Below are 26,992 nucleotides of genomic sequence, written 5' to 3' on the forward strand. Positions count from 1 at the left end.
CCGCACCCACGCCGCGGGCCCGGGAGCCGAGGGGCGGCCCCGGCGGATGCTGAGGTCCGCGCGCCGGGGACGACCGGGCACCTCCCCGCGGCGGCCCCGCCGAGCTCCTGCCCCCCGCGCGGAGCCCGCGCCCCCGCCGCCCCGCGCCGCCGCCGCGCTTTCCTGCTCTCCTCGCCCGCCTCTTCCGTCTCCGGAGGGAAGCGCCGCCGCCGCCGCAGCCCCGCGCAGGGCACGCGCCCTCCTCCTCCCGCGCGCCCCCGCGTCCCGCCCGGGTCTGCGGCCCCGCGTCCCGCCGCTGCGGAGGCAGGTGAGTGCGCGGGCGCCGGGCGGCTCCGAGCTTCCCCGCGCGGGCCCGGCTCGACCCCCGCGCGGCCGCGGGACCCCGGAGACACGGGGGTGGGCGAGGCCGGCAAAGGGCTGCGTGAAGACCCGATGGTCCTGAGCGTTTCCCGGGGGCGCGGGCGGGGGCGGCCCAGCAGGCGCGGCCCAGCAGGCGCGGCGCAGCGTCGGGTCCCCCCGCCCTGGGGATGCTCGTGCGGCCGCGGGGCTTCCGGGCCGCGCACCCCCGCCCCCCGGCGCCGCACCTGCGCGAGGCCGCGAGGCCGGGTGCGTCTCCGCAGGGGTGAGGCGGGCTCGAGACGGGCTTCCCGGTCGCTGTGACCGGAACACGAGGGGACACTCGACGGGGTCTGGCCGGTCTCTGGCGCCGTTCGACACCGAGAGCATGGTGGGGGGACCCAGAAACCCAGATTATTTCGTCTGTGCATGAAGAGTGCATTTTGGAGGTTTCCACCTCTAAAGCTAATTTTAAGGCGTCGAGTAAGCAGGACCTTGCCCACTGTGCGACCGGAATCGACTTCAAAAGAACGGCGGGTTAAGGCTGCGTGGACAGACCACTCAGGAATCCTACACATCGAATAAACATTTTTTTGGTCCTTTTCCTGTGATTCCTAACTTTGAAATCAAACAAGTTTAAGGATCAGTCCTGCTCAGCCCTGTAACAGTCTAATGATGAAAATAATTCACTGAACCACCATTCACTGATGCATTAGCTAATTGACCTCATTTTTCTCTTTAAAAATAGGGAATATAAAGGAAAAAATGAAAGGGAGGGGAAGAGTTCATTTCTCAACATGTATTTGTTTGAATTCTTATATATATATTTATTTCTTTATTTTAAGAAATATTTTATTTATTTATTTGACAGACAGAGATCACAAGTAGGCAGAGAGGCAGGAAGAGAGAGAGAGGAGGAAGCAGGCTCCCCGCGGAGCAGGGAGCCCGATATGGGGCTTGATCCTAGGACTCTGAGATCATGACCTTAGCTGACGACAGAGGCTTTAACCCACTGAGCCACCCAGGCACCCCTGAATTCTTATTTAACCCACTGAGCCACCCAGGCGCCCCCCTGAATTCTTATTTAGAAGCTACTTTATTTTTAAACTTTTGTGGATTTTTCTACTCCTCCTAAAGTTAGTTCTTGGTCATGAAGACAATTGCATAAGGTGCATAAGGTTACACTTTTTGCATAAAATAAGCTACCATTTCTATCCATGCTTTTGGACTAAACCACCACGTGCTTGGAGGTTATGCCTCACTTGCCATTTGATGTAAAGTATCTCATTACAGATTTAAATTATAACTATACTTGTGCTAGTCCAGAAAGAAAATGACATTATTAGACATACAAGGACTCTGAAATGAAAGTTATAAAATTATTCGTTATATATCTACTTGTTTTATTTCTGTCTCTGATAACAATTAGGAAAGGTCTTTTTCTCCTTCATCTTGTAGGTAAATTGTGTAAAAAACAATTATGTTTTATAAAGTGACTAATAAAAACAAATGTTTTCATTTATTAAAGGTGAGGACAGTATATATGAGAACTTTTTCTAGGTATGTCTCCTTCATAAATGTCTTTGTTAAAATACTTTTCATCTTGTAGTGAAGCTAATCAAACTCTGTACATTGCTGTTTTTGTTTGGTTTAGAGTTTAGAAACAAGAGCAGAGTTGACAGCATTTTGCTTCCCATCTCTTGTGGTTAGCGTAGTTTCCCAAATTTGCCTAATTAAAAAATTACTTCAGATGGTGGACAGCTGGGGGAGGGGGAAATGAAAGTGGTTTAAAAAGATTCCAGGGTTGCAACTTGAGACTTTCTGAATCAGAATCTCTAAGTTTAGGAGATGATACTTCAAATGGGTGAAATGATAAAAATTTTTTTAAAAGGTGAGGTTGGAAAGCACAGGTGGGAAATACCGCTGCTGTAATGAAGAGCTGATATAACCTCTTCTCATTCCTGTGCATAAAATGTTCTTAAATGGAAGCTGTGGTTTTACTAATATGATGATGTCCCCCTTTTAGGAAACCTGAAACTTGTATGTTTTGTAGTTAGGCTTCCTGGTGAGTGAACCTAGCAAACATTTTTGCATGTTTAGTCTCTTTTATATGCAATGTTAGTTCAAGTCCTCTAATGTTATAGGAACCTTTTATTAATGGGCTTTTAATGTAGACTCCTGTGACTAGTAAACCACAGCAAAATACTGTGCTTGATCATTTCTCTTTCATATAACAGATTTATTTTCTATCCCTTTTGTGCTCCTAACTAGATAAGACAAGCTCGTAAATTTTAGTAACTTCTTTAGAACTTTTATTAAAATGACCTAACCCCATCCAAAAAAGAAAAAGAAAGTTTTGGGGGAGCATAAAATATGGTCAGTTTTATGTAAAAACAAATTAGCAAAAAACAGAGTATTAAACAACTATAAAAGAATTTGTTAAGATGAATTACCACAATGGAAAGGGTCAGAGTTTTCTTTCCTTTTCTTCTCTCTCCATTCCTTTTCTTTATTTCTCTTGTTTTCTTTGAGGGGTGGAGAGGGTTGTTTACTGGCTTGTTTTTTAATCAACTAGATATTTAAAATCTAACAATTATCCAAGTTTAAATTAATGTAAATGTTTGCTAACTTAATCAATAGATACTTAAACCTGTCCTTTACAGAGCTATGATGGTAGGTTTCCCACAGTGCTAATTAGAGTTAAAACTACTAGCAAAAGAGTTAAATTCAAATGACCAAAGGAAACTGGTCTCTAATATTGCTAAAGGAGAGCCTAATTTAGTTACAGTGATGTCATAATTTTTCATTATCTGTTGCTTTTTAAACAGCATCTCATCTTCCAAATTCTAGAACACTTCTCAGGGTTTTTTTTTTTTTTTTTTTTTTTTTTTAAGGAGTTTGCAAGAATCTCTTATAATCACAAATAATCCCGGTTTGATCTGGGAATATCAGGTTTGTTTTAAAAAAATGGCTGATGGTTGGGGCACCTGGGGGGCTCAGATGGTTGAGCGTCTGCCTTGGGCTTAGGTCATGATCTCCAGGTCCTGGGATCAAGTCCCAGGGCTGGCTCCTAGCTCAGTGGGGAGCCTGCTTCTCCCTGTGCTGGTGGGCTCTCTCTCTTTCTCAGAGGGATAAATAAAATCTTTTAAAAAGATATGGCTGATGGCTAGCATCATTAATAAGGGAGATAGCAATAAAGAATCAGATCAAGAAGATAAATATTACCCAGCTTAGACAGTTATCCATGGTGCAGGATTAGCAAGAATGCAAGAGAATTTAGTAGATTTACCTATTGGCTCTACTGAACCATTTATGTTTTTTACTATTTTGAACTTTTCAAATAAAAGGACTATATTCTTTTATTAGTTTGTGTTTCCTTAAAAGCAAATGTTACATTCAATATTGGGTATTGATTTATTCAACACTAGTAAATATCTGTTAAAAATCAACTTTGCCTCTACAAAGTGGAAGTAGAATGACACGAGGTATCCTGCTAAACCCAGTTTGCAAAAAATTATATATAACATGACCTATGACCTTTGCTTCCCTAATAATCAGAGAATGTATTTTGGTCATGTTATTTTATCATTATAGTAAAAAAAAAAAAAAATAGCCATCTTCCAAAACACCTGTGAAGAACTCCTTTGAATCACATTCTCTAACAGTTATAATCTGAAAACTTGCACGAGTAATCCCTTACAGATGAACTTGGGTGGAAGACAATCCTTTTAAACATGTTTATCTCCAATGAAATAGAAATCAGTTGACTAATAAAATTCCCACTGTGTGTCATGAGGAGATGGAAAAAAAATGTGTATCCTGCTCTCAAGGGATCTATAGCCTATTAGAGAATAATGGTTCCCCCCAGGCTGGCTTGGATGGGGGCGCTTAGGCCCTCATAATGTCCATTAATCCTCCGCCCACACCCGAACCACTGCATAGGAACATAGAATCTCAGTGTTAAAAACCAGCACGATTCCTGTAAAAAATCAACTTCAAAGCAATAGCCTAGTGCCCTTCTTTCAACAATTTTTATGCCCCTCTCCAGCCTCGTTTTTTCCATTCAATCAACAATATTTATTATGCCCTCATTAGGTAGATGACAAATGCAAGCAGTTTTTAAAATGTGCATTTTGGGGGGCTTCTGGGTGGCTCAGTCAGTTACGCATCTGCCTTCAACTCAGGTTGTGACCCCAGGGTTCTGGGATTGAGTCCTGTGGTGGGCTCCTTGCTCAGTGGGGAGTCTGCTTCTCCCTCTGCTTCTGCTCCTCCCCACCCTGCTGGTTCTCTCTCTGCTCTTTCTTTCTTTTTTCTTTTTCTTTTTTTTTAATTTTTTAAATTTTATTTATTTGTTTGTTTGTTTATTTATTTATTTATTTATTTATTTATTTGACAGAGAGAGATCCCAAGTAGGCAGAGAGTCAGGCAGAGAGAGAGGAGGAAGCAGGCTCCCTGCTGAGCACTTGGGGCTCAATCCCAGAACCCTGGATGTTGACCTGAGCCGAAGGTAGAGGCTTTAACCCACTGAGCCACCCAGGTGCCCCCTCTCTGTTCTTTCTTGCATGCACATGTACTCTCTCTCAAATAAATAAATAAAATAAAAAATAAAATTGCATTTTTCAAACCTATTAATTTTATTTTTTACTCTTTAAAAATTGTAGTAAAATAGATATAACATAAAATTTACTATCTTAACCATTTTCAAGTGTATGGTTCACCGGCATTAAGTACTTTCCCTTTGCTATGAACCATCACCACTATCCATCTCCGGAAGTTCTTCCTCATCTCAAACTGATACTCTGGACCCATCAAACAATAACTCCTCCCTCTCCTCTTCCCCCAGCCTCACCAACCACCATTCTACTTTCTGTCTCTACAAATTTGGCTACTCTGGTTACCTCACATAAGTGGAATCATACAACATTTGTGCTTTTGAGTCGGGCTTTTATCACTTAGCATAATGTTTCCAAGGTTCATCCACATTGTAGAATGTACCAGAATTTCATTCCTTCTTATGGCTGGGTAATAGTCCCCAACCTCTTTTATTTGGAAAATAAATATAAAAACAGGGAAGTTTTGAACTAGAACAGACCATAGACATCATCTCCTTCAAGCTCTGTGTCCCTCCTTTCCTTTCTTTTTTTATGTTTACAAAAATAAGGAACACAAGTCCCTTTCTGGGGGACCTGGGACACCTGGTTGGTTCAAGGCAAAGCAGAGCCCAAGAACCAGCTTTCTTATGGCCTAAACAAAAGCTCTTCATACCAGGAAGCCGAGGCACACAATAAAAGGCAAGTGTTAAATGAGTTGGTGCCAAAGTAAGTGTTGCAGGTGTTCAGAAAAAAAGATGAAACTATTGAAAAATGTTACCTTTGAAAGGAAACATTGAGACAGATTTGAAGAGTATTAAGACTAGATTCTAATCAACAATTACCACAACTTGTATAAATTGTATCCTACTGGATAAGATTCTTTCTACAAGTCATACATCTGCTGTCTTTTCCTTCTGCCTTGAAATATACATTATACATTACATTTGTATTCTTAAAAATATGTATTTTTCAGTTAAGATAGTTACACTGAATCTGGTATTTTTCATATTCTGTGGGATTTGTGACACCACGGTGGTTCTGAACACATCCTTGACCATGTATATAAACTCAGTTGAAACTCAGTAGAAAGAAAACTCTCTAAATGGATGGAGTTTCTGTTTAGTGAAAATGTTCCAAACTATGGAGAAGAGGCTAAAAAGGGATCACTATCAGATTTAAAAGTATTTCTGAATGGAATACTTTTTCATAGTTTTCAAATGAGTTCTGGAAACCTTTGCTTCTGCTGATGTGGAACACTACTTAGATAGATGGGTTTGCATTGCTGTTGTTGTTATTCCCAGCATTTAATTTGTGTTACAAAGAAGGCAATGTAAGTTGACCCTTTGCTGACCAAGGCCCATCATTCTTGGTTGCAATAGCCATAGGATTCCCTGTTCTACTTCTCAGTAACAAAGGGGACACAGAGCTGACTGGTGCACCTCCTGTTTCCTTAAACTGTCAGATAAAAATCAGCTAAGTGGTGTTCCCTGTCTTCAATCTCGATCTCCTGAATCAATATATCCTAGGGGAAAGTCTAAATATCTGTATTTTTTTAAGATTTTTTTTTTACTTTTATTTATTTGACACACACACAGAGAGAGAGAGAGAGAGAGGGAGGGACAGCAAGAGAGGGAGCACAAGAAGAGGGAGTGGGAGATGGAGAAACAGGCTTCCCGCTGAGCAGGGAGCGAGATGTGGGGCTTGACGTGGGGTTCGACCCCAGGACCCTGGGATCATGACCTGAGCTGAAAGCAGATGCTTAACCCCTGAGCCACCCAGACACCCCTGAATATCTATATTCTTAACAAGTGTCGCAAGGAGGTTTTGGTCTTCCTGATTTGGAAAATGCTGCTTCAGCACAAGATCCCGTTTGTAAGTTTCCAGAACGTTGGAAACAGGACATTTTTGTGGTCTCTTGCTGTAAGCAGCACCAGGGAGCAAAAATATGGACCACTGTGGTGCGCTAGCAGCCTTGATAGAGCTACGGTGAGGCAGACTCATCATCTTAGAAGCAGACTGTGTGTCAAGGGCACCTGAAGGTCAGGAAGGAGGGAGGGAGAAATGTCAAGGTTAAGTAGACATGTACATCTATATCCCATATTGAACATCTTTTCTAACAAAACCAAATTAAACTTACTGTTTTGGTCTTTAATCAACTACAGTAATCTTGTCGAGATAGGTCACCCTAGATGACAAGCGTCACTTCAGACTCTGAGCAGGCACACGGTGTGCTTCAGGTGACAGTCATGCAGATATGGCTTCGGTTTGTTTCTGTAAGTGGGTGCAGGATACGTGCAGACGTGTACGTCAGTAAGTGTGGGCCCACGTGCCTAGTGGCGCTGGGTGATGCTGATAAAAGCCAAGTACAGTGAACAATACTGCGAGGCCAAACTCTGTGTTCGCAGAGCTAAGAGCCCACACGTATCGAACACCTCTCACGCGTGTGCTGGAGTTATAGGAAACCACACGCACCTTTAAATCTCCTGCCAGGCAGAGCACAGATAAGCAAACCAATGTGCACGTGTCAGTGAGTCGGGCTAGAGATCGGCCTGCCTCTCTGCTCCCACGGCCCAGGTGCGTGAGGCGAAGGAAGGTCAGGAAAGGCTCCCGAAGGATCGAGCTGTTGAACAGACTCCTCTCTCTCTCTCTCGTTCTCTCTTTCCCTCCCTCTACACACACACTTTTAAAAATACTTAGCAAATTAGAAATACAGGCAAGTATGCAGGTTCTAAGTGCACAGCTTGATGAATTCACAAAGTCAACCTACTCATGCAACTATCACTCAGACCCAGAATTACCAGTGCCTAAAAGCTGCTTCCTACCCCCCCTCAATAATTCCTCCTCCTTCTCCAAGGGCAGCCGCCATGGTGACCTCCTACACCATAAGTTAGTTTCACCTATTTTCTTTCTTTTTTTTTTTTAAGATTTTATTTATTTGACAGATCACAAGTAGGCAGAGGGGCGGGGTGGGGGGTGGGGGGGGGAAGCAGGCTCCCCACTGAGCAGAGAGCCCGATGTGGGTTCCATCCCAGGACCCTGAGATCATGACCTGAACTGAAGGCAGAGGTTTAAACCACTGAGCCACCCAGGTACCCCTCACCTATTTTCAAACTTCAAATAAATTGAATTGGACAGTATACACATATTTTGTGGCTCACTTTCGCTCAGCTGTTTCCGTGGGATTCTGTGGCCTATAGCACTAATTTCATTCATTCCACCCCTGTCTGGTATCATCTTATGTGAACATGCCACATGTTATTTCACCTTCTTAGCCATGATTGTTTGCATTATTCTAGTGTTAGGTCATAACAAATCATGCTACTCATAAACATTCTTGTGCGTGTCTTTTAACGCATGCAGGAGTTTCTGTTCAATATATGTCTCCAGGGAAAATGATTTCCAACACCAACTTCACCAATTTCATTCCCGCCTGCTGTAGAAGTCTCACTGCTCCACATCCTCACCAAAACTCGAGATTTTTAGGCTTTACATTTGAAGGATTCCATCAGTTCTCCATTGGCACCCTGCTGTGATTTTAAGTTGCATTTTCCTGATCACTAATGAGATAGACTGTCTTCCCATATGTTTGTTGGTCATTTGAATATCCTCTTTTGTAAAGTTATCTGTTCAGATTTCTTGCCCATGAACTGATCATGGGAGGGTAGGTTAAACATCAGGCATAGAAGTCAGGGGACAGGCGTCATCAGGGGGAACAGCATTGACAATTAAGAACCCGCCCAGAGCAAGGGTGTAAATGGACAGATAGTGGGAAATCAATTACTAAATGCTAAACTTAGAACCTGTGGATTGATGACAGCAATATCACACAGATCGAAGTAAAATAGCACCATAAGAGGACAGAAGGTCCCACACGGTACAACTTGATGGATCTGAGACATGTTAGTCGAGTACCTGAAGGTTAAACATGGGTTATCCACTGGAAAGATAATTTCATTTCCAGCAACATAAAGGTCGTATTTAAATACCTAGTGATGCTTAAGGAATAGTTCCACTCTGGCCTGGGTAAAGGATAGTCATTTGCAAGTCCCCAGTGGGGTCAGGAGAGGCGACCTTTAGCGAGTTGCGGGCTAGACCTTGCTGGCTGCGGGGGTGAGCCGACGGACACCCCCGGCATCGTGTGGGGCACTTCTGCCCCCTTTCCCTTCCGCCAGAGCAGCCGCCGCTGTCCCTGTCCGTTGTACTAGTCCTTAGAGCAGCACAGAGTGTGGGCCAGAGCCCGAGGGGCCAAGTGCGCTTCCCCGGCAACAGCCACGTGCGCTCCTCGGAGCCCCGGGTGGCCGCTCGTCGTGTGCCCGCCAGGGACACTCCCGAAACCTGCAGCCCCGGACAGAGGCCACCACACACACCTTCTCGTCTGCGCCTGGGTTTCTCCTGGGAGTCCAGCCTTCTCCCCCGGCCGCAGCACTGTCCCGCAGGCCCGCCACATGGCGGCTTCACTCTGTCCCTGCTCAGGGATCTGGGGGGAGGGGGGCTCTTTCCCGCGAAGGAGAGGGCTGTGTCCGAGCTATGGGTTAGGGTTCTCCGCGGGAAGAAGTGAGCGTCCTGCTTGCTTCCTTCCGAGAGGGCCCCGCTGTCCTGTCGAGGGCCCTGTCCACGTCCACGTCTGTCACTGTGAGCAGAGAAGGGCATCGCCGGCCTCTGGCACATCCGGCCTCTTCGCACGAGAATGGACACACTTGGCCCCCGAATCCCCACAAACTATCCTGACAAAATGCCCCCCGACAGTATTTCGATCCCGCCAAGCACCCCACAGATGGTCTCCAGTGAGGCCAGAGTAGTCCTTCAGCCTCCGGGAGCCAAGTTTCCAGCCAGACGCCCAGAAACCGAAGCGGTCAGACCTGGCCCACATAAAGGAACCTGATTCGGGGTCATTCAGCGAATTCCAAGTAGCTTCCAGCCTTTGGGATTTAATGGGCTAGTAAATTCGCAGAAAAGATTTCGGAGACCCACATAAAGTTGCCAGCCTCTCATTTTCTCTGGTAAGGACTCGTGACTGTGGCTTCCATGAAGTTGTATTGAAAAGCCCTCGCTGTCAGTTGTGATCCAAGGTCTGCAAAGTTAGCGCTGGCTGCTTTTCCAGAAGTGGCCTCATTCGATCTTCACAATGTTCTGGCTACCAAAGTATGTTCATATTACAGAGGAGGAGAGAGGCTCCGAGGGCGTAAGGAAATTACCTGATGCCGCACAGCTAGTTTATGGCCAAGCAAGACTGTGAGCCCACGTTTGTCTCCAGGAGCCTCTGTCTTCCCCACTATACTATTTATCACATTGGAAATATGTATGTACCATTCAAATGTCATTTTTTAAAGATTTATTTATTTGAGAGAGAGCAGAAGCTGGGGGAGAGGGAAAGGGACAAGCAGGTTCTCCGCTAAGCAAGGAGCCCGATGTGGGGCTTGATCCCAGCACCCTGAGATCATGACCCAGGCCAAGGGCAGATGCTGAACCGACTGAACCACCCAGGCACCCCTCAAATGTGATATTTATTTCTTAATTTATTTTTAAGATTTTATTTATTTCAGAGAGAGAAAGCACAGGAAGGGGAGGGTCAGAAGGAGAAGCAGACTCTGCTGAACAGGAGCCCTATATGGGACTCCATCCCAGGACTCCAGGATCATGACCTGAGCCCAAGGCAGGCACTTAACAAACTGAGCCATCCAGGCGCCCATCAAATGTGATTTTAAAAACAGTGCTGTCTTGATGAAATGACGGAATGGTTAAAGATTAAAATTGAGTTTTGTCTGTGTAGAGAGATCTGGGCTTCCAGGAAAAGTCTTAAGAGCATTTTTTGCCCACTTCAATTTATCCAACATTTCTCCAACTAGAGATGAAAAATCCCACAAAAGCTAAAAAGACTATTTCTAACTGACGTTGTGATATACTTATGTTAACATACATTTGGTCTGAGATGGTGACGAATGTGACTTCTTTAAATCTGTTCTGATGAGGGGTGCCTGGGTGGCTCAGTCGCTTAAGCGTCTGCCCTTGGCTCAGGACATGATCCCAGGGTCCTAGGATGGAGCCCCGCACTGGGTTCCCTGCTCAATGGGGAGCCTCATTCTCCCTCTGCCTCTACTACTGCTTGTGTGTTCTCTCTCTCTCTCTCTCTCTGAAAAATAAACTCTTTAAAATAAAAATAAACCTGTTCTGATCAAATATGCCTTTAAATATGTTGTCACAAGTAAGGCTTATGAGAGGTTATTTCAGTGTTCGCTACATCATTAAAGATTTGGCTGTTAAAGTGAACGGCTCCTAGTAGGAAAGACTGACTCACAGAATTAAACTTATTGACCATATAAGTGGGGAAGAGAATCCCACTCCACTTCTGTTTGGCCAGAAAACAAAAGACAAAGGAATAGATTTTGTTGAGATTTGCTAAAATTATCAAGGTCTCTCTTTAAAGGAGAGGTGTTAGGGAATAAGGTGTAGTTCCCCCAGATTTGTGTGTTGAATCCCTAACCCCCAGTGCCTCATGACGTGACTGTGTTTGGAGACAGGGCCTTCAAAGAGAGGAGTAAGGTTAATGCGGTCATATAGGTGAGTCCTAACCAATCTGGTGTCTTCTTAAAAAGAGGAAGGGACGCCAGGAATGCTCGTGCACAGAGGAAGGGCTGTATGAGGACACAGCCATCTGCATGTCACAGAGAGAGGCTTCCAGAGAAACCAGACCTGCTGACACCTTGCTCTTAGAACTTCAGAGCTGTGAGAAAAGTAATTTCTGTTGGTTATAAGCCGCCCAATCTGCGGTCGTTATGGCAGCGCTAGCGCACAGTGCAGGAGGCACTGGGTCTCGGGCAGGAGCCAAGCCAAGGCAGCCAGTTAAGAGAGACATCAGTAGACTATGATAGATGAGATTTTATTATCCAGGAAAGATGGTAAACCTCAAGGTTTACCTTGAGGATCAGGGGGAAAAAAGATTTTTTTAGGAAGGAAGTCCACGGTCAGATAGTGATTTTTTTAAATTTATTTTTTATTTATTTCCAGCATAACAGCATTCATTATTTTTGCATCACACCCCGTGCTCCATGCAATCCGTGCCCTCTATAATACCCACCACCTGGTACCCCGACCTCCCACCCCCCACCCCTTCAAAACCCTCAGATTGATTTTCAGAGTCCATAGTCTCTCATGGTTCACCTCCCCTTCCAATTTACCCCAACTCCCTTCACCCCATGTCCTTCATGCTATTTGTTACGCTCCACAAATAAGTGAAACCATATGATAATTGACTCTCTCTGCTTGACTTATTTCACTCAGCAGAATCTCTTTTTAATAGTCTCTACTTTTTGCTATAAAATGTACATTATAATAATAATATGCTTATGGTTATTTACCCAATAATGACTCCTTCCCTAACAGCTAAGAATCTGTGTAAGAATTTTATTGGCTAGAGTGCGGCGAACAGGGAGGGCTGCCAGGTCCCTGGGACTTGAATCTTTTCCCAGTCACTTCCTAGCTGGGTGACTTGGGGCAAACTACTTAACCCCCTCATCTTGGTTTCGTCATTTGTACAATAGAGATGGGAGAACCCTCCCATAAGGTGGTGTGAAAAGTAAATGACTAATACATATAAGTGCTGAGAAGGCTCCGCGTACAGGCAGCGCCCGGTGCACGCCGGCTGTTACTTTCACCTGGGCCTCTCTCCGCACTCAGATGATGGGTAGCGGAACCGTTCCGCCTTGTGGTTCCACAGGGATGTCTGCCAGCAGGTGCCAGCCCCCGCGGATCTGCCGGCGTGGTGGTAAAGAAAAATGAGCTGGCGGGGCGCCTGGGTGGCTCAGGGGGTTAAGCCTCTGCCTTCGGCTCAGGTCATGATCTCAGGGTCCTGGGATCGAGCCCTGCATCGGGCTCTCTCCTCGTTGGGAGGCCTGCTTCCCCCTCTCTCTCTGCCTGCCTCTCTGCCTGCTTGTGATCTCTCTCTCTGTGTCTCGTAAATAAATAAAATCTTAAAAAAAAAAATGATCCATCCTGAAGAACAGCAGCTTTTAAATCTCTGTGTTTGACATCATCTCGGAGGCTGGCCAAACTGCAGATTCCCGGGCTCTGTCCCCAGAGATGCTAATGCACCGAGTGGGAGAGAGCCCAGGAATCTGTCCCTTTAGTGAGCCCCTTGATTAATTCTGACGCAGGTGGTTCTCTATTAAGAAATACTCATCAAAAACAATTTCTTCTGGATTCAAAGCTATTAAATTACGGTAAATATAACTTACTAATCACGAGTCTATAATACATCTCATTAAAAGTATTTGAAATGTTTCAAAAATGAGTATGTAGACTTGCTTTTAAAAGTCATCTGAAAATGGGGCGTCCGGATGGCTCAGCTGGTTAAGCGTCTGTCTCTTGAGTTTGGCTCAGGTCGTGATCTCAGGGCCCGAGACGGAGCCCTGCGCTGGGCTCAGTGTCCGGCGCGGGGTCTGCTCGAGAGTCTCTCCTGCCTCCTCCCTCCAGCACGCTCTTGTTTTTTCTCCCTCTCTCTCAAAAATAGATAAATCTTTTTAAGAAAATCATCTGAAAGATAGTTTCTGCAAGTGTTAGTGAGAGTCACGGATAAACCTGAAGAAATTGAGCATCGAATGCAGACCTCAGTTTCTCCACAACTTGAGTTATCTCAAGGGTTCTGTTATCTCAGCCCAGCGGCCCCTCAGGGTTATGGTCGTAACGAACGAGTTGAGGACAGGTGGGGAGAGAGATGTGAAAGCAGCTTACAGAGAAGCAGGGAGAAGCAGGTTCGGTTCCTCTGGAGGAAATGGTTCATTCGGCCAGAAAGTAGCAGGTTATTGTGGGAATTAGAAAGCTTTGCATGCAGATAGTGATAGCCGTGAGAGGTATTTTTAGGGAGCCAGGACCCTGCGGAAAAATAGTGCTGGTCTCTATATGATGCTGGAGAAAGCTTCGCCCTACAGCAGCCCCGTGTGCCTAATAGTAAAGGAGGGTGTCTCGTTTTTATTCACTTTCCTTTTCTTACTGTTGAAGCTGAGTATGTTTTCTTACGGTGGTTAACCCGTAATCTTAAGAAAACAGCATTTGGGGGGCAAACTTCAGACGAAGCAGCTGTGACCATTCACAGTTAACTCCTAGAGTCCATTAAGGGGTTTATTTTTTATTTAATTTATTTATTTATTTAAGAAGGAGGGTGTTACGAGAATAGAATAGAGAGCCTGGGCGTATGTGTAGGACTGACTCGGAGCCGTGCCGTTTAGTCTTGTGTAACCTGCAGAAGTTACCCAATCTCTGCAGGCTTTGCTTTCGTGACCGTAAAAGCAGGCTGACGCCTTCACAGTCGTTCTCACAGTGAGCGCGCGTGCTAGGCCTGTGCAAGCTCTCGATCAAGTGTGGCAGCTACTGAAAGATCGGAAAGGTCTCTGTGCTAATTACCCACCAGCAACGTGAAGGTGCGACAGCGCGCCTCTGAGAAGCCAGGACTGTTCAAGTCCCCGAGAGCCGCCTGCTTTCATTCAGTCGTTCAACTTCTGTAGCGCCGCAGGGAGTGGGACTTTCCGTGTCTGCTTCAGAAGGAGGCGGCCGGGCGACGGGTTGGCTGCTAGCCCAGGAGTGGCCCCGGCTCTGACAGGGCCCAGCAGTGCTTGCTGGCCTGGTGCTTAGTGTGTCAGCCGGTCGGCCCCAAACCGACCAGCGAAATCCCCTTGCCCTTCCCGCGTCTTCCCCAGAAGGACAGAAAGGGCCCCTGCAAGTGCCGCCACGCATGTGGTCAGTCGTGCTCGTGTCCACCTGCCGGTCAGTGTGGGGGTGTCTCATGTCGGGTCTCCAAGACTCTGCTTCCATGCGAATTCGGTTCTTTGCACCACGGATTTTTGAGACTAAACGTAATTTTTGAAGCTTTTAAACGATGAGCTTCGAATGTCGAGCGCTACCTGGTCTTCCCAGCGAGGCGGTGACTCTGACTCGCGCGGGCTGTTTGGCCGGCGACGCGGGGACGGCCACGCGGGTGCTCCAGCGGTGCCAGCGCACCCTGACATCCCGCCCTGAACCTTTCTCTTTCGCCTTCTCCCACTTCCCCAGCCGACGGCCCGGAGGGCGGCCGCCGCGAGGTCGGAGATGTCCGCGGTCCTGCGGGAGCTGCTGCGGGTCTCCGAGAAGGCGGCGGACATCGCCCGGGCGTGCCGGCAGCAGGAAGCCCTGTTCCAGCTGCTGATCGAAGAGAAGAAGGGGGGAGAGAAGAACAAGAAGTTCGCAGTGGACTTCAAGACGCTGGCGGACGTGCTGGTGCAGGAAGTGATCAAGCAGAGCGTGGAGGACAAGGTAAGGAAGGTCACAGCCAAGGTGGCTGCAAATTATTTGCCTTGTGATTTTTTCACTAGAATAGCATACTCTCTCTCTCTCTTTTTAAAGATTTTATTCATTTATTTGACAGACAGAGATCACAAGTAGGCAGAGAGGCAGGCAGAGAGAGAGGAGGAAGCAGGCTCGCTGCTGGGCAGAGAGCCCGATGCGGGGCTCGATCCCAGGACCCTGAGATCATGACCTGAGCCGAAGGCAGAGGCTTTAATCCACTGAGCCACCCGGGTGCCCCGCATACTCTCTCTTTTTCCTATCCTACCTCAGAATACTAGCACCTACGATTCTAATAAACAACTTGGGTTCCCTCCTGCCTTGTTTTGACTACAAAATTACTAAAAATGTTCACTGCAGAAGAAATTAAAAATACAGAAAAGCAAATACAGGGAAAAAAATTACCGTTCTGACAACTGAAGAGAAACATTTGGATATGGAGCTTTTATTTATTAATGAGTTTCTTTTTAATAAATAATATACATTCTCCAGAAAATAAGCAAAAATAAGAATCCTTAATCCTACCCCTAGAGAAAACCACAGCTGTTTTACTAAATATTGGAAGGACATTTTCATTCTATGCTTATTTGTGTGCATGGTACATAGAATTTATCTCAGCAGAAATGGGAACATTTATTGACTTCTTTTTTTTTAACTTGACATAAGATGTCCTACTTTCTTTTTTTTCTTTTTTTTTTTTAAGATATTTATTTATTTATTTATTTGACAGAGAAATACAGCAAGAGAGGGAACACAAGCAGAAGGAGTGGGAGAGGGAGAAGCAGGCCTCCTGCAGAGCAGGGAGCCCATTTCAGAGCTTGATCCCAGGACCCTGGGATCATGACCTGAACATAAGGCAGATGCTTAACAACTGAGCCACCAGGCACCCATCATGTCCCACCTTCTGATGTAAACTTTTATCTAATGGTTGCCTCCGTTACGAGCTGGTACAGTCCTGAAGACTGAAACCCCCCCCCCTTTTTTTTAATTTTTAAATTTATTTTCAGCGTAACAGAATTCATTATTTTTGCACCACACCCAGTGCTCCATGCAATCTGTGCCCTCTCCAATACCCACCACCTGGTGAAAATCCCCTTTTATTCTAATAGAAAATCATTGTTTATAACTAACAATGATTGTGATTCTAGGTATCTTAAGCTGGCTGGGAAAAGAAACTACTCATAAGTAGTAATAACAAGTAATAACACCAGCAGATACTTATGAGTCCTTACTATGTGTCAGGCCCTTCTAAGGGCTTTAAATATATTGATTTATTTAACAATTCTAATAATTTTATGAGTTAAGAATTATTATTCCAATGTAATGGATGAGAAAAGGGAAGCACAGAGACGTTAAGTAACTTGCCCAAGGTTGCACAGCAAATGAATGGCAGGAACAACTTCTGAACACAGGCTGACTGGCTCGAGAGTTTGCGCTCTCTGCGATACTATGTTGCCTTTATATGATAATCTAATAATTACACATTTTTTTTAAGATTTGGGAGGATAGAGCTTTATGCCAGAAAACACTACAAAATATTGGAATAACTTCTGTTGAAATCCTCAAAATATTGGGAATCATACGGAATCATTTAAGTGAATTATTGACCATGGGCAGGAAGAGATAATAAATGGTCCCTTGAAATCTCTACAAACTACGCTTTGTCATGCCCTGTAGTATCTAGCTCCAATAAACAAGGTAAATTTATTTTTGTTACTTATCAAGGTAGTCGGGTACTAGGGATGGTTGAGCACTTGAATTAGAAACTGCTCATTAACCTGTATTAGTTAATATTTGCCCCAAAGCCCTGTGACAAGCTCAGCACTTGTTCAATCCTAAAGTATACGCCGGGACCTGTGAACAAAGAAACGATGTTCACTTTCGGCTCACTAAGACCTGTTTCATGACCCTTCTATCCTGTAACCTCAGAAGCAGGTCCTTAAGGCTTGGGAGTGGAGCCGCAGCCCCTGCTGAATGGGCTCATTGGCAGCCGCTGGTGACGCGCACTGTTCTTCAGAAGAGGGAAAAACAACAAGTGGTTGTGAGCACTGTTAAAATTATTGGCCATCTGCAAATGACTGAGTTCAAATATCTGAAGCATTTCCTTGCTTTTGTTCCCTGAGAACATCACACATATCATAATTCAGCACATGGAGAAAAATTCTCTTTACTACAGAGAGGCTCAGAAGCAAAATAGGTCTGAAAGCTTCCTGGTTATACAGATGTGAGTGAAGTTTCTTACTTAGCTCCTTTTTTTTTTTTCATTCTATGTTGATGCATTAATTATCAAAGTCTTTCCCTTCTGTTTTTGCTATAGTGCCTTCCTTGCTGATGTCCAAGGACACCTCCCACAGGTGTAGAGAACACCTGAAAATGAGAGCAAATGCTAGTGTTATCCTCTAAACTTAATTAGCAATCGTCTTAAATACTTGGGCAATGCTATTAACCCACATAAGTTGGGGTGTTGAAGAGCAGCAGTTAAAATACCTCCTTTGTAAATACACTAGTTCTGTGGCCCTGAGAGGGAAGGATGAAGTGTCCAAGATCCGGCAAACTCGGAAGCAGACGTCTGCTGTGATGGGGACTTCCTGCAGGGGAGGGGGAGCAGGAAAACGTGAGGAAATTAAGTACTGAACCACGCTGACTTCGCTGTTTATACTAGGATTGATGTCTGGAATTGTAAATTTTTTTTTTTTTAAGATTGTATTTATTCATCTGAGATAGAGAGAGCATGGGCGGGGGAGAGGCAGAGGGAGAGGGAGAAAGAAGCAGGCTCCCAGCTGAGCCAGGAGCCCGACACGGGGATCAATCCCAGGACCCCAGGATCATGACCTGAGCCAGAGACAGACGCTTAACCATCTGAGCCACCTGGTGCTCACATTGTAAATTTCTGAATTTCGGATCAAGTTGTGCTACTTGATTTGAAGCACAAAGTGAAAATACAGTCAGAATTGAACATGTATGTGGGATTTGAGGGGGTTTTCTGTCTGTTTTTGTTTTGTCTTTGTTTTGTTTTTTGGTTTCTTTGTCATACTCTGAATCATTCAGTTTCCAGGCTTGGGAAAAAAAGTTTTGGGAGAAGAATCGAATGAGTTCACCAATGATTTGGGTAAGTAGAAGAATTTGAATGTATTTTTATAACCTAATTATCATAGGTATTCTAATTTTCAACAACATCATGAAATAAATGAATGGGAGCCTTTCATGTAAATAACATATTTGAATGTTAAGCTTCTTTCAGCACCTCAGAATATCATGCCTTTTAAGTTAGAGAGAGGTAGTATCTTGGAATTATTGAGCAAGTCCATATATATTCTTTTAGATATAAATCTGTAGCTTTTTTTAAAAATATGTTATTTATTTATTTGACAGAGGTCACAAGTAGGCAGAGAGGCAGGCAGAGAGAGAGGGGGAAGCAGGCTCCCCGCTGAGCAGAGAGCCCGATGAGGGGCGATCCCAGGACCCTGGGATCACGACTTGAGCCGAAGGCAGAGGCTTTCACCCACTGAGCCACCCGGGTACCCCAAATCTGTAGCTCTTAAGACAATATATTATCATATTTGGAGAAGTTCATGGCCCTTTGAAAATCTAAGCGAAGTTACAGATGCTCCCAGGAAGGTGCACACATGGACCATTTTAGGTCCAAATTTTAAGCCCATTCATGGACCTGCTGGGGAGTCCACAGACCACGCCCGAGAATCGAGAGAGGCCCCATCTCTGAAATACTGCGTGTTCTTGAGCAAAGAAAACTTGTTCACCTCATCGGTTCTCTGGTCTCAGAACCTCTGTAAAAGGAGTTGAGTTAAACAAAAGGTTCCTTTTAGCACCAAATTTTAACTCTTCTTTGATTAGTTTCCTGTGGGCCAGATTCTCCATCGAGGCACCTCCCCATTTCCCTGATGGCAGGAGACAAATATCAACATCTCTGATCTTTACAGCAAAACAAATTATTTTAAGTTTGCCCGGCTGTTTTGTTTGTTTAATGGTAGAAGATTAAAATAGTGAACTTTATCATTGATCCTGTGACCCACAGTTAAACATCTAGAGGCACAGTTGCAAAGGAAAAAACGAATTTCTGGATTAACCTGGAAGATTGTGTATTGCGATGCAGTTAGTTCTGTGACACTCAGAGAAATCTCATTGAGATTTCTACTCTTAGGATAAAAAATCTGTGACTAATAAGAAACAGGATAAAGGAGGATTAAAAAGATGATCTGTGGCTAACGAATAAGACCTCCAGTGCTTGAAATCCTGCGTTCGGCTACCTCAAAACCAGTTATTTTATTCTTCCACTTATCTAGAATTTTAGGGACAAAAAGTCATTGCACATGCACGTTCCCGAGAACCCGACGGGAGAAGGGGTCAGCATGCGGGGGCAGAGAAGTGGGAGCAAGGGGGGGAGGCGCGTGCAGGCCGAGCCGAGCGCGGACGTTTGCAGGAGAAGTTTGCGTGATGGGAATTCAGTGGAGAATTGGAAGCAAAAGGAGTGACGTGAGAGGATTTTCTCCTTAGATGGATCCCGTGGCTTTCCCTGAGCCCGAGTCCCGGCTTGGTTACGTGGCAGTGATTAGCCTTAACACTCCCCAACTTCAGCAGTTTAATGTGATTTGAATCTAACTTCACTAAATGCAATGGAGGTTTCCTGCTGATTCAGAGGCATCACTGTGATAGGTTCTTACTGTGCTCCCCAACCCGACTGAGCACCCGAGTCCCCTGGGTCGTCCGCACTCGGCTGTGAAAGGAGCCTGAGGTCCCGAGTGTCTGACACGCTCTCGGGGATGAAGCCGGCTAGTCCCCGAACTGGCCGGGGTAGCTGGGAGTTCTCACTTACCTAGCACGGGAGTGCCATGTCTTCTGCGTTTTATAAGTTTATCTTCACCACTGCCGTCACTTTCTGCGGCTGTCCATTCGCCTGTTTTTCCAGCCTCTTCTGTTACTTTTGTTCGGAGCTGGAAACCAGAGTAACCAAGGGTGTAAGAAGCATGTTTAAGAGGGGCTGGATCGGGTAACTTGGGTCACCGGGAGCCAGAAGCTTCCATCCCGATTCCCAGTGGGGCTCACAGAGGAGAGCTAGTCCTGCGTGTCCTGTCCCGTCACACAGTTTGCCACATGTGACAAGCCGCGCTCATCTACTGTACTCTACTGAGCGGAAACAGTTTTTGGTTAAAAGCAGTATCCTGGAGGGAGGCAGAAGCACTTGTAGTGCTGATAAAAGCTCTTCCTTCCCATAATACATCCATCCATTAACAGGCTGACTGATATATATTAAGAAGCAAAAGGCAAAAAACATAAATATCATCAAGGACTCAGGGTTCAGGGGTTCTTAAGTGGTTCACGAGCCCCTTAGATTGGATGCAGAATTGTGTGCGTGTGCCCACGGGGACATTTTTGTGGGAAGACAATGTTTTTGATACTGGGAACCCATCCCTCACTTCCTATTAGGTATGTGCATGACTTGTGCACAGCCGTGACCTTCGCAGCCCCCCAGGGTGACTCTGGCAGTCAGCGGGGTCAGGACCACGCGTATGAACGTGTCGCCCTCACCTGATCTGAGTGCATGGCCTCTGCCCCTTCCCATCCCTGTGGTTCTTCTCCCTGGAAACTCTGGAAATGTGGCGGCTCAGTTTGTCTTCACTCTAGGGGAGAAGATGATCGTGAGGCTGTGTCCGACAGAGGAGGAGACAGCCGAGCTCCTCAGCAGGGTCCTTGGTGGCAACAAGTTGGCTTCTGAAGTGTTAGCCAGGGTTGTTCATCAGGACGTCACCTTTGGCGACCCGGCTCTGGACGCAGTGGAGGTCGACATTCCGCAGGACACCCTGGGGATCTGGGTGGACCCCATAGGTAAGCCGCGGGGGGGGCGCCCGCTTTCATGTGTCCTCAGTGGTCCCTTGGTCGGGGGAGGCTTGGAAAAATGAGAACGGAGCGTGGGGCTGAACTGTCCCCGCAGTCTGTGACATTTTAAGGCTGGGAAATGAACAGTGAGGAGTTGAGGCGTGTGTGTGACGCGCTGTTGCACATGCAGGTGCGTTTGTGACATCTCAGGAGCGGGTGTGTATCTGTGTGTGTCTGGGGGGTGCACACTCGCACATGCGTGCACCGATAATGCGGAGTTAACTCCTCTTCGGAAGACTATGGGGCCAGGCCAGCAGGACAGCAGAGTGACTGAGCCGTCTGGGTCCCCGGCAAGCGCACCTGCCGGTTCAAGGATGCTCCTCTCCACAGATGGATCCCGCGTGCGCACATGGTCCAGATTGTCAGGGCTTTAAAGAGCCACCCAAATCCCGGTTTTAAGCGATACCTCCCAGTTTTTAACCACTGACTGCTGACTCGGTCCAACAAGCAAACAGTTGGAACCACCGTGCAGATGAAGCAAAATGTGGTGAATGGGACGCGGTCCCTTCATGAGCCTCGCGGTCTCCACCATCGCCATCCGGGTCGTGGTGGTGCTAGAGCCCTACCCCGCGCTCCGTGCTGCAAACCCGCACGTCCGCTTCGGTGCTGCTGTGTGTGCAGCCCCCGCTGTCGGCGGAAGCTCTCCTTCTTCATTCCCACCTGCCTGGCGCCTCCCACACACCACGGCTGGGGCCACTCACAGGCTAATGCCCATCGTCCCGTCGTGCAGGGGCACTAGTGCCGCATCCCCAAGGTGCCTTTAGTCATCAGGAGTTGTGGCATGTTCATCAGTGGATTCCGCAGGCAGACTAAAAATCCTTCCCAAAATCGTTTATCACTTAATGGTAAATAACCATGAGTTGAGGTTTCTGAGGGACGGTCTCCCCATTTCTTGGTTCTCACCTGAGTTGATTCTGTTAGCCAGCTATGTGGATTTTTCTGCAACCCACACCCTTCACCGGGTGTGAACTCACCAGGTGTTGGCAGTCAGCTGCTGGCATGTGTGTCTTTTAAGGAGAAACCTGGTTCCTTGGCTTTTCTTCACAGGAGCACCATCCGTTTCTTCTGTTTGTGCCACCATCACTGTCTCTTTCCTTCTTTGAGGACCAAAAAACACCATAAAAAATTTAAAAAATAAGGTAATTCCACCCCTGAGAGCTTTCTGGAAGGAGATTTTCCCATCCATCCATATTATACTTTGCCCTCTGGTTGGTAAGAGCTCTAAGGAATCCCACCAGTTATCCTGAGTCATTAGCTTTTAAGTGCTTTTGACCTGTGAGGATATTTGAGTGCTTATCATAGGCAAGGTACGGGGTTAGACACCACAGGAACTATAGGCACGTCCTCTCCCTTTACGACTTCCCGTAGGGCTGGGGAAAATGGAACTCTAGTATCTTAAACATGAAGCACAAGAGGTCAGAGAACAAGTCAATACAAGTGACACCCAAAGGTAACACATGATTGATTACTCTCCGTCTGTTCAGCTGCTGTAACAAAATACCGCAGACTAGGTGGCTCAGAAACTTCTTTCTCAAAGTTCTGAAAGCTGACAAGTCCAAGATCAAGGTGCTAGTGTGGTAAGACGAGGATCCTCCTTCTGCTTCGTAGCCGGCGGCTTCTTGCCGTGTCCTTGCGTAGCACAGAGGATGAAGGATGTCCCTAGAGCCTCCTTCCTAAGGCAGTAATCGCAGGACTAAGCGTTCCACCCTCCTGCCTTAAGTACCCGCCAGAGGCCTCACTGACTAATCCTGTCCTCTTTGAGGGGTTAGAATTTTGGGAGGCCACATTCAGACCACAGCCGTCACCAAATTGGTGGGAAGACAGAAATGATACAGGACAGACTTTATGGATGTATCCATCATTATTTTTGAAATATTCACTGCCTGAATCCAAACAAATCTGCTTCATTTTTTTCAGATTCCACTTACCAGTACATAAAAGGTTCTGCGGACATTAAATCCAACCAAGGAATCTTCCCCAGTGGACTTCAATGTGTCACCATTTTAATTGGTGTCTATGACCTACATACAGGGGTGCCCCTAATGGGAGTCATCAACCAACCTTTTGTATCACAAGACCTAAACACCCTCAGGTAAAAGAGGAGTATTTCTGGTATATGGTGGTTGGGGGAAGTCATCCCTTCAGCTTTGCGTATTTTAGTCCGGATGGTCCCTTGACATGACATTACCATGACTTGGTACCCTGAGGTGCTCCTACTAAAGTCTGCAGGTTTGAATTAAAATTCTTTTTTTTTTCAATCTTGGGTTAAATATAATTTTGGTGGGGGCTAGGCTCAGGCTGACAGACTTTGTTTTAAAAGAAAGTCTGTCTTGGAGAAAGCTTAGTTTGGCCTTCAGAATATAGCAATCCTGTTCCCTGTTTTCTAGAATCCGTTCAAAACGAGATTGCTAGAACAGTGGTAACAGTCTTCTACTACATTTGAAACAAGGTAGATGCTATCCCTATACAGCCACGTCAAACATTTAGGCAATTTTAGAAGAAATTCAAAACAAATACGAAAAGGATCCAATCAAAAGGTGAGTAGGTATGGCCAGGATTAGACCCTGACCATGGGGCACCCTCCCTACAAATCCTGCCTCTTCCCCCTCCCTTTGGCACGGACTCTGGCCCAGAGCCCGGAGATGGCCAGGCTGTCTGTGCCGCAGCTCCACGGCCTGTACGTGGGTAGACCAAGCACGTGGCACAGTCCAGATGGAAATAAGCGGCTTTTCTCCTGTGGTTTCTGTTTTGAAACGGCCCTATTTTTCCATGTCTGTAGGACTACACATTTTTACTGAACTTTGACTTGCTTCATGCCACTAAGATTTATTCTTTTTTTTTTTTAAGATTTTATGTGTTTATTTGACAGAGAGAGAGAGATCACAAGGAGGCAGAGAGGCAGGCAGAGAGAGAGAGAGGGAAGCAGGCTCTCCACCGAGCAGAGAGCCCGATGTAGGGCTCGATCCCAGGACCCTGAGATCATGACCTGAGCCGAAGACAGAGGCTTAACCCACTGAGCCACCTGGGCACCCGAGATTTATTCTTTAATGAACATAAACTACACCTCTGCAATCTTGACTTTTTCTCCCCCTCTACCCTGCCTTCTTTCAAACTGAAAATGTGTCTCTGGTATCTTTAAAGGATTATTAAGAATTAAAAAGATCTGGGACTGGAGGCAGACATACCTGTGGCCTAGAAATGGCTGACACAGTAGTCAGTGGTGCTGATTCCGGAGTGAGGGTTTCCGGATTTCCATGCAGAGCCCAGCACTGACCAACGCACTCACAGCTCTGTTCCCTGAGGCCTGCTCCACTCTCTAAACAGCACAACGACCGACACGCTACAATAAGTTAAACGCGGAGACAGAGGGCTGTTGGTGGTGGCGTGGCCACAGAGCATGAGTCCCTCTTTCTTGGTGTTAAAGCCAAAGTGGGGCGGGTGACTGAGACGCTGAGAAGGGCTCAGCAAATGAAGAAAAACCAGTAAGGATGTAAAAGATTTGCAGGTTGAAAAGAGAGATGGTTGATCTGCTCAGTTTGTTCCCGATTTACTTTAAATGCCAAAAGTGGTGAATGAAATTCTTCTGTGTTCCTGGAGGCCAGAAATCCCAGAGATATTTTCCCGTTGCCCGAGATCACATCTCAAGCCCGCAGCAAGGGCGCGTGCATGGCTCAGCTGAGGAAGCGTCTGCCTGCGGCTCAGGTCAGGATCTCAGGCGCCTGCACAGGAGCCCGAGTGCCCCCCAACCCCCATCACGCTCCTCTCTCTCTGCCCTTCTCCCCTGTTCTTGCTCTCTCACACACCTGCTCTCTCAAATCATAAGTAAAATCTGAAAAACAAAACCCCCAGCATTCCTGACCTGCAGTGACCCGGCAGCCAGAGGCATAAGAAATACTTTTACAAACGAATGAGCTACTTGCTCTCTGTTTCTAGGCTTCGGGGCACAGAGACTCGCTGCGTTGTGTATTTTCGTGTCATTAGGTTGGAGAACAACGTAAGTAATACAGCCGAGTGTGACAGGCTTCCTCTCCCAACTGAAAAGCTGTCTTCCACAGGTGGAAAGGACAGTGCTACTGGGGCCTTTCTTACGAGGGGACCAACCTCCATTCGCTTCAGCTTCCCGACCCCAAAAGAAAGAGTAGTGACACGCAGAGCCGAGGGACCGAAGACGCCAGCTCGGAGGGCGAATGCCCGCAGGGGCTTTCAGCCGTCATCAGCACGAGTGAGAAGGACAGCATCAGAGCCGCCGTGGCGCGTGTGTGTGGCGAGCGCGTGTTCCCGGCGGCCGGGGCCGGCTACAAGAGCCTCTGCGTGGTCCAAGGCCTGGCTGATCTGTACATCTTCTCGGACGACACCACGTTCAAGTGGGACTCGTGCGCCGCTCACGCCATCCTGCGGGCTATGGGCGGGGGGATGGTGGATTTCAGCCGATGCCTGCAGGTGCCCTCCGGGCCGGCGCGCGACTGGCCGCAGCTGCTGTACCACGCGGGAGACGAAGGGGCCGCCGGCGTGGATCGCTGGGCCAACAAGGGCGGACTGGTGGCCTACAGGTCCCAGAAGCAGCTGGAGACGTTCCTGAGCCTCCTCATCCCCAACCTCGCCCCTGCCGATGCGCGCACGTAGCCAACTCTGTCCTCTTGTGCGCTTCAGAACCCAACCGTGTGGCAGTTTCCCGAGTCTCATACCTTTGGGACACACTTTCCTCCTGTTGGTGGCCAGGCTTCTCCCCCGTCTTCTGAGGAGCACTTTCCCCATGATGTGTCCGTAGGATGTTCGTCGCAGTGAATGAACCATGTCCCTGCGGCAGCTACACAGCTGGGCGGGCTTTCAGCCGCGGTGTTGTGCCATTCGTGCCGCCTGAAACTTCAGTAAAAACCCCAGAGGAAGAATTCCGGCTGTCTTAGTATCTAAGCATCTAAATCACGTGTAGAATGTCGCTGAAATACTAGGGAGAACGTAAGAAAAAGCTGTGCTTGGATTCTGTTTGCTGTCCTGAAGGGAAAATCTGCAGCTTTAGCCTTTGCCAGAACATTTAGAACCTTGAATCTGATGCATAATTTAGCCAAGTTCACGTACATTCAGTCTCCTGCTTAAAAGAATCATAGCCCGGAGCACTGTGTGTCCCTCCTCCTCTCGCTCACAGCCTCTCGCACACAGTGTGTGTGCACGTACACACACACACACACATATTCTCTAATCCTAATATCCTCATAGACACGCTCCATTTCTATCACCAAGGCAGACGGGGATGAAGAGGTTTCTGCAATTCTTGCAGTTTTTAAACTTCAAAAACCAGGGGTAGAGCTAAACATAGGCAGTCCTCGTGTTTACTGGAGTCCGGCAGGATGTCCTTTGAGGGGAAGGTGGACCTCTTTTCCTGTTCAGAGCGGCCTTGGTAAAGACCCAGGCCCCCATCCGGAGGGATGAACGCTCAGCTCTGATTTCTTCCTGTCTTGCGCCCTCTGGAGGCCAAAGGGTATTTCTGGAGCATTTTCTATTTCTCTGTAATTACAAACGAATGAAAATGACAAACTGTTTTTGATAGTCTGGCGTTGCAAACAGCAGATTCAATAATTATTGATAATCGAGTTATAGCATTTAAAGCCATCGTTGTGTTTTGTGACAGATTGTTGGCTCTCGAGCTATATATTCTAAGTCCTTACAGTGTTCTCTTAAAGGTTGATTTTAAATAAAAGTGAGCTCATTCTTCAAAAACCTCATTAAAAACGAAAGCCCAGAAACTAGCCCTGCTCCCTGATATGCGCCACAGTGGAGATATGGAATATATTACAGGAAAAACATTTATTGTCCATATGAACATTTTAGAGCATGTAAATTTTCAATAAAATACAGTGAAAACA

General features: G+C 46.5%; 1 protein-coding gene across 2 annotated transcripts; it reads left to right on the forward strand.

Annotated features, from left to right (window-relative positions):
* On the forward strand, nt 1-26,992 carry INPP1 (inositol polyphosphate-1-phosphatase). 2 transcript variants are annotated; one of them, XM_032354191.1, is made up of 6 exons: nt 5-307; nt 14,970-15,209; nt 18,288-18,348; nt 20,880-21,080; nt 23,049-23,223; nt 25,187-26,992. In XM_032354191.1, exons 1-6 carry the CDS (start codon nt 47-49, stop codon nt 25,752-25,754), a joined length of 1,506 nt encoding a protein of 501 aa, XP_032210082.1. In that variant the 5' UTR covers nt 5-46; the 3' UTR covers nt 25,755-26,992. The 2 variants fall into 2 exon arrangements, with proteins under 2 accessions (XP_032210083.1, XP_032210082.1); XM_032354192.1 differs by lacking the exon at nt 23,049-23,223 and having other exon boundaries at nt 1-307.

This window comes from Mustela erminea, chromosome 8 (genome assembly GCF_009829155.1).
Source record: "Mustela erminea isolate mMusErm1 chromosome 8, mMusErm1.Pri, whole genome shotgun sequence".
Classification (NCBI taxonomy): Eukaryota; Metazoa; Chordata; class Mammalia; order Carnivora; family Mustelidae; genus Mustela; species Mustela erminea.